The sequence below is a fragment of the Sprattus sprattus genome (genome assembly GCF_963457725.1).
Source record: "Sprattus sprattus genome assembly, chromosome: 11".
NCBI classification, from domain to species: Eukaryota; Metazoa; Chordata; class Actinopteri; order Clupeiformes; family Clupeidae; genus Sprattus; species Sprattus sprattus.
The window spans coordinates 27835057-27845056 of record NC_137909.1 but is presented as its reverse complement, the minus strand read 5'-3'; the positions used below and the strand labels follow the sequence as shown (position 1 = coordinate 27845056).

General features: G+C 43.8%; 1 protein-coding gene across 1 annotated transcript in view; it reads right to left on the bottom strand.

The window, feature by feature from the left end:
• The window catches only part of LOC308372127 (integrin alpha-11-like), a 39476-nt gene that overhangs the window by 21890 nt on the left and 7586 nt on the right, over window positions 1-10000 (bottom strand). Inside the window, exons 2-9 of the mRNA XM_080847244.1 lie at window positions 9178-9289; window positions 3798-3907; window positions 2746-2837; window positions 2111-2225; window positions 1785-1912; window positions 1190-1338; window positions 512-656; window positions 1-33 (exon numbers count right to left, since the gene is read on the bottom strand). The exon at window positions 1-33 is cut by the window's left edge and continues 130 nt beyond it. Coding sequence (XP_080703370.1) covers window positions 1-33; window positions 512-656; window positions 1190-1338; window positions 1785-1912; window positions 2111-2225; window positions 2746-2837; window positions 3798-3907; window positions 9178-9289 — 884 coding nt within the window. The remainder of the gene's footprint in view (window positions 34-511; window positions 657-1189; window positions 1339-1784; window positions 1913-2110; window positions 2226-2745; window positions 2838-3797; window positions 3908-9177; window positions 9290-10000) is intronic.

Here is a 10000-nt window from a genome sequence, read left to right as displayed (position 1 = left end):
GTTGATGCCTCGGCGGTTGTAGTAGCCCAGCACCTGATGGCCAGAGCACAGTGTAGGAGTAGTCCCACCAAAGACTACATTACCCACAATTCTCCATTTCATTGATGCACCTGATGGCCAGAGCACAGTGTAGGAGTAGTCCCACCAAAGACTACATTACCCACAATTCTCCATTTCATTGATGCACCAGATGGCCAGAGCACAGACTCAGGCAGAGCGTCTGATGTCCATGGCACAGACTAAACGATATTCGCGATATTCACAACTATTGCGTACAGTTTGATACTCATAGCTTTGACGTACAGCGTGATACTCATAGCTATGGCGTACACCTGTCGCAGCGCCTAAATAGACAGTAGCCCATACTCTGGCTCGCCACCTAGTGGTGGGGAAAATGACTGGCCCGTGGCCCAAGTTACTTGCCGACCCCTGGCATACAGCGTGATATTCACAGCCATGACGTACAGTGTGATATTCACAGCCATGACGTACAGCGTGATGTTATACTCACTGCTATGGCGTACAGCGTGATGTTATCCTTCTCACTGTCCTCAACAGCCTTCTGCAGGTCTGGACTGTCATGAGACTCTCCATCTGTGATCACAATCATCACTTTTTTGGCTCCTTCTCGGCTGCCACGCTTGAAGGCCAGAGACCTGTGAAACCACAACAGCACCAGGAGAGAACAGAAGACATCCATTAATGCAGAGCAGGTGGATTTCACTCAGAGTGGCAACAACACAGCTAGCTGAGACATCCACGATTTAGATACCTTGATATGCAAACATACAGTAGTGTTTCCAAGGGGGAAGAAAGTTATTGGTTGGAGTTAGAGTTGGTGGTTAGCCTATGGTCATGCTGGGATAGTGGTCCTGTTAGTGTTATTGGTTCTTTCCGAGTTTGTGGTTCTGTTAAAGTTGTAGGTGCTTTTAGAGTTGAAAGTTCTGTTTGAGTTTGTGGTTTTATTGAGATCGTTGGTTCTGTCACAGCTGGCAGTTCTGTTTAGATTGGTTTTATTGGGATCATAGGTTCTATCAGAGTTGACGGTTTAGTCAAGTAAGTGGTTCTAGTTCTGTTAGAGTTAGTAGTTCATAGTTCTGTTAGAGTTGGTGGTTCTGTTAAACCGAATGGTTCTGTTAGTGTAAGTGGTTCTGTAACAGCACGCAGTTCTGTTGGTGAGTCTGGGTACCGTGCGTTGCTGATGCCCAGGGCGGTGCGTGTCTCCTCTCCTCCTCTCTGCTCGATGTTCTGGGCCGCCCTCACCACCTCCTCCACAGAATGGTAGTCGTCCAGGGCAAACTCCTGCACCACACGCTGCCCGTACTGCACGATCCCCACCTGAGGGCCCAGACGACACAACACTATTTACACACTCAACAAGACTCACTACTCCTCACTACTCCTCACTACTCAGCAAGACTCCTCACTACTCCTCATAACTCAGCCAGACTCCTCACTACTCCTCATTACTCAGCCAGACTCCTCACTACTCCTCATTACTCAGCCAGACTCCTCACTACTCCTCATTACTCAGCCAGACTCCTCACTACTCCTCATTACTCAGCCAGACTCCTCACTACTCCTCATTACTCAGCCAGACTCCTCACTCCTCCTCACTACTCAGCAAGACTCCTCACTGCTCCTTCATGCAAAGTGGCGCATAACCATGTCACAAGACTCCTCAAGACTCCTCATTACTCCTATATGCACAAACATAACCATGTCATAACCATAACCATATCAGAGGTGTTTAGGTGTAAGGATAGCCCGAGTATGAGACTGACCTGTGTTTGACCCGACCCAACGCAGAACTTCTGCAGCACATTAATGAGAAAGTCCTGCACCTCATACCAGGGGTATATAGAGTTGGAACCATCTAGAACGATCACTATGTCCATGAACGTCTCACATCCTAGGGAAGACAGTATGGATAAATAACAAAACACATGTCGTGAATACAATAGACATGTTGTGAATACAAAACACATGTTGTAAATGCAATAGACATGTTATGAATACAATACACATGTTGTGAATAGCAAACACATGCACACATACAATACACTCTGAGTGTGACTGGAAGGCAGGGTGATATCTGAGTGTAACTTACGCTGGAAGGCGGGGGCGATGCTGTTTGTGAACTGGAAGGAGCTGTTGACTCTGGAGCAGATGCCGGTGCTGTAGTACGCACTTCCACACTCATAGGACCACAGAGGACCGCAGGCCTGGGTAACATGGTAGTTGGTACACAAACCCACATACAGTACTAACTACATACAGGGCCTGGGTAACACGTTATTTAGTACACAAACCCAGATACAGGACTAACTACACACAGGGCCTGGGAAAACATGTTAGCCACAGGCGTAGGGCACAACACACACCCACACGCATACTACATACTACATACAGTACTACAAACTTCATACATGGCCATAGGTCAAGGATACATGATTGTCAGTACTCCCACTCCCACACAAATAATAAATCATTCATATGTATGGACTTACCCTTTCAGTTTGCTGTATACTATCTAAAGGCAGTATGTTGGCATGTGAAGGCTGTTTGCACTCACCACCAAAGGCAGTATGATGGCATGTGAAGGCTGCTGTATACTATGTAAAGGCAGTATGTTGGCATGTGAAGGCTGCTGTATACTATCTTAAGGCAGTATGTTGGCATGTGAAGGCTGCTGTATACTATCTAAAGGCAGTATGTTGGCATGTGAAGGCTGTTTGGACTCACCACAAAACTCTGATCTTCAGGGTTGGTTGCCAGTGACATTCCAATTCTCATGTTGTCCGGACGCTCTGATACATAGCTCATAGACTCACTCCCTGACAGAGAAAACACACACATAGACACACATGGTAAGTTAGTTTAAATAGCAACAGCAGTGGTCAGGTGCAACCAGGACTGTAGAGAATATGTCATGACAGCCAAATGTCACCCAGCTCACACCTGGCTCAGCTCACACCTCTCCTAATGCAAACCACTAGCTTTCTGCTTAACAGAGAGAGCAGGAAGACTAGCATGGCCTAAGCTAGCATGGCTAAAGCTAGCATGGCTAAGGCCAGGGCTTTAAGTCCTATCAGTACACGCAGCACACTTTACCCATTCAAAATTAACACTAGGAGTCAGAACTACTACCCTTTACTAACTTCTGCTGCGCCAATAAAACCGTTGCCTATACTTAGTCACATACAAACAGTATCTTTACCCAGAACCTCTAAGCAAACTGCTGTAAAGCACATTGATAGAGGTATCAGACAGAGAAATCTGATAAAGAAAAAACCTTTATCTTGATTGTTGACCTTGTCGTAACATATGGCTTAGAAACTGACCACCCTATAGTTCTACCTCAAAATACTGCCCTTTCTGATCATCACCTCATTACATTTAACATGCAGTTAGATATCTGCACAGCATTTGAATTAAGCCCTCTTCATTATTTTCTTAGTACAACAGAATTCATGTCAAAACTACTATGAATCAGTGTGTCAGTGTGAAGGGAGCTGCTCTGGAGAGGCATAGGTACACGTAAATCCTACAATACAAACTCTCACATACTAAACTCCCACATACTAAACACAAACTCTCACATACTGAACAGCTACACATTCTAACTCTCACATACTAAACAGCTACACATACTAACTCTCACATACTAAACAGCTACACATACTAACTCTCACATACTAAACAGGTTCACATACTAAACATACAAGGCATCTTTCAGTCTGAGTTACTCAGGATTTGTGCAGAATCCATTCATCCATCACCCTAAGGGGTAGTACCCAGATTGAGCCTGGTGCAGTTGGCATCAGGGAGGGGGTCCATCGGGCATCTGTACACGTCTCCAGTCTGGTGCTGACCGCTGCTTTCAAAGGGAGCTCCCACCAGCAGCCTGCAGCACAGTGAATATTGATACATAATATAATATAATATAATATAATATAATATAATATAATATAATATAATATAATATAATATAATATAATATAATGTAATGTAACGTAATGTAATGTAATGTAATGTAATGTAATGTAATATAATATAACATAGTATAGTATAGTATAATATCATATAATATAATATAACATAATATAATATAATATAATATAATATAATATAATATAATATAATATAATATAATATAATATAATATAATATAATATTACACACACACATAACAGGTATATAACAGGTATTTGTAAGAGTACAGTACTGTATCTATATCATCTCTAAGCATCTTATTTCATTGGTCCAGCAGCACTCCAGGAGCCACAACAGTGAGAACAGCTTGCATAGAGGTCAAGAGTAGTGATGACAGCAGAGAGGTCAAGAGTAGTGATGACAGTAGAGAGGTCAAGAGTAGTGATGACAGCAGAGAGGTCAAGAGTAGTGATGACAGCAGAGAGGTCAAGAGTAGTGATGACAGCAGAGAGGTCAAGAGTAGTGATGACAGTAGAGAGGTCAAGGATAGTGATGACAGCAGAGAGGTCAAGGGTAGTGATGACAGCAGAGAGGTCAAGGGTAGTGATGACAGCAGAGAGGTCAAGAGTAGTGATGACAGCAGAGAGGTCAAGAGTAGTGATGACAGCAGAGAGGTCAAGAGTAGTGATGACAGCAGAGAGGTCAAGAGTAGTGATGACCATAGACATGTATATATGTATATGGTGATGACAGCAGAGAGGTCAAGAGTAGTGATGACAGCAGAGAGGTCAAGAGTAGTGATGACAGCAGAGAGGTCAAGGGTCGTGATGACAGCAGAGAGGTCAAGGGTAGTGATGACAGCAGAGAGGTCAAGGGTACATGTATATATGTATATGGTGATGTCAGCAGAGAGGTCAAGAGTAGTGATGACAGTAGAGAGGTCAAGAGTATTGATGACAGCAGAGAGGTCAAGGGTAGTGATGACCATAGACATGTATATATGTATATGGTGATGACAGCAGAGAGGTCAAGGGTAGTGATGACAGCAGAGAGGTCAAGAGTATTGATGACAGCAGAGAGGTCAAGAGTAGTAATGACAGCAGAGAGGTCAAGGGTAGTGATGACAGCAGAGAGGTCAAGGGTAGTGATGACAGCAGAGAGGTCAAGGGTCGTGATGACAGCAGAGAGGTCAAGGGTCGTGATGACAGCAGAGAGGTCAAGGGTAGTGATGACAGCAGAGAGGTCAAGGGTAGTGATGACAGCAGAGAGGTCAAGGGTAGTGATGACAGCAGAGAGGTCAAGAGTCGTGATGACAGCAGAGAGGTCAAGGGTAGTGATGACAGCAGAGAGGTCAAGGGTAGTGATGACAGCAGAGAGGTCAAGGGTAGTGATGACCATAGACATGTATATATGTATATGGTGATGACAGCAGAGAGGTCAAGAGTAGTGATGACAGCAGAGAGGTCAAGAGTAGTGATGACAGAAGAGAGGTCAAGAGTAGTGATGACAGAAGAGAGGTCAAGAGCAGCGACGACAGTAGATGGGTTAAGTATAGTGACGACATCAGCTGAGTTAACAGTAGTGACAACAGTAGATGGGCTCTGACGAGCCCCTGTGTGTTATGAGACAGAGGCGTACCGAAGGTCTGACCCCTAATGCCCTGATGGTTTTCACATTCACATCAAGCATGGCGGGGCTAACAAACCACTTCCCAAACCGCAGTCTGCTGAGTTAATTTGTGTTCACATTCCTCTCGCATTCATGCATACTACTGCCAGGAACATGCACACTACTGCACACTGCTGCCAGGAACTGGTCATTCCTCTCGCACACTTCTGCCAGAAACTGGTCATCCATATCACTGCCTAATGTGTAACATGACATCTATACTACTGTCTACTGTGTAACAAGACATCTATACTACTGTCAGAAACTGGTCATCCATATCACTGCCTAATGTGTAACATGACATCTATACTACTGTCTACTGTGTAACAAGACATCTATACTACTGTCAGAAACTGGTCATCCATATCACTGCCTAATGTGTAACATGACATCTATACTACTGTCTACTGTGTAACAAGACATCTATACTACTGTCAGAAACTGGTCATCCATATCACTGCCTACTGTGTAACAAGACATCTATACTACTGTCAGTAGTCATCTATATGACTGCCTACTGTGTAACAAGACATCTATACTACTGTCTACTGTGTAACAAGACATCTATACTACTGTCAGTAGTCATCTATATGACTGCCTACTGTGTAACAAGACATCTATACTACTGTCTACTGTGTAACAAGACATCTATACTACTGTCAGAAACTGGTCATCCATATCACTGCCTACTGTGTAACAAGAGATCTATACTCCTGCCAGAAACGCGTCATCCATACTACTGACACATAAAGGTATTAATTTAACGCGAGGCTACCAGTGAGTATGTGTGGATAAAGTGACAAAATGGGATATCCCAAATACAGGAAAGTAACTTGTTGTGTAAAATGGAAAAGCAGCAGAGGCTAGTGGCCTACATGAGCGGGCAGTGCATAAGATATGGGAGGCTGCGAGCTGTGTTACAACACCTATGCAATCTTTTGCATTCCGTTGCGGCCAAAAAAATTGATATTTTGAGGAAATTGCGCTGGTTTTAGGTGGGTTAGGGTTAGTCTAATTAGACTACAATATGTGACCAGAAATAATCCAGCTGCACAGAGAGAATAGGCCGTTTCCACCAGCCGCTTTCACTGTGAAAATAGGGCCCATAGTTTGTTCCACAAATTCACTTTTAAAAGTAAAAAAAAATTACCATAAAAAGAAGATAAAATAGTGAAATACTTCAACCACAATAATCAACTGACGTCATTTATATTCCTTCCAGACAAACATGCTGTTCTGTCGCTAAGGTTCAGGGTGGTAACAGTTTGTGATCCTGGTCAAATAGTTTTGCCTCGCAGCGGTATCATGATAGACACTCCTCCGACCTCCTTCATAGCCCTGATACATTTAATTATGTACTCATATTTAGTTATACCTATGTGCATGCAGTGGACTGGAGACAGTACTTTGTATACGTTCTTTAATAATCTTGTGGACAATTTTCTTTTAACCCCTTTTTTTTACTTTTTACCCTTCTGTGTTGTATTTGTTGATTGCTGCCTGTTGTTTGGTGGGGGGAGGGTGGGGATTGTTGTTGTGTGCTTTGTAATGTTTTTCCTTGTCTAAACCAATAAAAAGTATGTTAAAAAAAAAAAAAAAAAGAAGAGAGAAGATAAACACTCCTGCTGCTCTGGCCGTTTGTTTTCGTGCCTCTCTTTTATTTGGGTCTGGGATGTGCACTCGAGGGGGGGGGGGGGGGAGGGGGGAGAGCCGACCACAACACAAACGTTCCAGACACGAAGAGCCCGGGGTTCCTAGCGGACAGGTTCCTAGACAAACACGCATACTTTCCACTTATTTACTCTGAAACTTCAAAGGCCAAAAAACATTCTGCAATCCATGGGGACCACCAAATCTCCATCACACACACACACACACACACACACACACACACACACACACACACACACACACACACACACACACAAGAATCCACTGTATCTCCATCACTCCTCCGGATTAAAAACAGGAAAGAGTGCCAAAGTGGTTGAGCAATGTTACCTAGTGTGTGTGTGTGTGTGTGTGTGTGTGTGTGTGTGTGTGTGTGTGTGTGTGTGTGTGTGTGTGTGTTACCTAAGCTTATGAGTCATTGCAAATGTGTCTGACTGCTTTTGATCGGTTATAAAGATGTGGACCCTGGACCGGGAGGAAAACACTGGCAGACGTCCTGGCTGTCTAGAGGAGTGTTGTTGTTGATGATGATGATGATGGTGGTTCTCATCAGAAGATGGCCATTGCCAGCACATAGAATTCATTGTCACCTTATATTAATCACTTAATTTCACTTATTACCACCACTTATACTTACACCTGCACTTTATATATACGTACTTCATATCTACACTTCTTACCTCTATTGCTGCTAGTCCCAATTCTGTTCATATTACATATCTATTCTTACTGTACATATCTTATTCATTCACTTATTCAACTTTACAAGCACATACTCGTTTGTCTCGTGTACGTGTTTCGTTGCACACATTTCGTACACATTTTGTTGTCTCAGTACTTGTACTCCGTGCAATGACAATAAAGTTAAATCTAATCTAATCTAATCTAAAAATAAGACCACATTAAATCAGTTAAACACCAACTGCATTCAATTCACTGCTGCTTTGTTTCTCTCAATGTCCTCACAAAGCTGACGGTCACTGACAGACAGAAGAGGAACCCTTTGGAAGACCCTACTGGCTTGGTGAAGAGAGAAAGGAGGTCTGGAGCAGACTCTAGGGGACGTGTCAGCTGCTAGGCTAGATACAACTTCAATGGTGAGAAGAAATCTTGAAACAGCAGCTAGAGATGAAAATGTACTACCCAGGGGAAAATGGAAAGAAAGATGGCTAGAAGATTCAATGAAGTTCAGCTGTGGATGTGTGTCATTTGTAAGAGATATTGCAGAACACATTGAATCGGTAATGCATTCTATGCAGCATATTTAATAGGCTATATTAAACCATGAAACTATATAGCTATGAAACTACAATAAACTATGAAAATCTGTAGGGCAGAATGATGGAGTTTTATATTCCCCTGTGTCATCCATTGTTATTTCCTAAGAATGTGGAGCTTCTGGGGGCAAAGGCCCAGTTTTAGTGGGAGAGTCATCTGGGGGAAATGAGAGCTTGATATAGAGCAGGCCTCAGTGGGACTGATTTACAGTAATGGGGACGAAGGTTATTTTAGTATTTTTTGTGATAATTGACAAATGATGTCTCGTGTTGAGTCATTCCTTTTGAAGGAACACACATGAGGCACAGCACAGTCAGAGGTGGGGGACATGGGGACAGGGACAGAGTGTGACTGAGAGAGACAGAGAGTGACAGAGAGACAGAGAGACAGAGTGTGACAGAGTGACAGAGGTCGACAGATAGCCTGAGTGTGTGAGGGAGATAAAGAGACAGACATAAAGAGAGAGAGAGACAGACAGAAAGCAAGAGAGACAGACAGAAAGAGAGACAGACAGACAGAAAGAGACAGACAGAAACAGGGAAAGAGAGAGAAAGACAGACGGAAAGAGGGAAAGAGACAGAGAGAGAGACAGAAAGAGAAAGATAGAGAGACAGAGACTCTCACCACTTCTGGCCCTCTGCCAGGTGCTGCTGGACCGTGTACCCAAACTGGGCCTCCTCAGAACCACGGATGATCTTGGCTCTCTTCGTGTCAATGTTGAAGCAGTGGTGGAGTCCTGGAAACGCACACAGGAGAGAGGCTTTAGGGGAAAACACACACACACTTCAGCATACCGGAGAGAAGGATCAGAGTCCAAACCAACACACACACACACACACCAACACACACTTCAACATACCGGAGAGAAGTATCAGGGACCAAACCAACACACATACACACAAACCAGTGTGAAGGGGATAGGGGTCAGGAACAGGACCAACACACACAGACACACACACACATCAGTGTACAGGAGAGAAGAGTCAGGGGCAAAACCAACACACACACACACACACACACACACACACACACACACATAGGACATTGTGTGTGCAAGTGCATCTGAGTACTGGAGATTCTGAATTTAGCAGTAAAAAAAACACTCCAGAAATACTGCTCAGAAATCACTAAGCTGTGGTGAAATTGCAGCATCACAGCAACAAACCCCTTACTGTCAGCAGCATCACAGGAACAACCCCTCACTGTCAGCCTCATCACAGGAACAACACCTAACTGTCAGCAGCATCACAGGAACAACCCCTCACTGTCAGCAGCATCACAGGAACAACCCCTCACTGTCAGCCTCATCACAGGAACAACCCTAACTGTCAACAGCATCACAGGAACAACCCCTAACTGTCAACAGCATCACAGGAACAACCCCTAACTGTCAACAGCATCACAGGAACAACCCTAACTGTCAACAGCATCACAGGAACAACCCCTA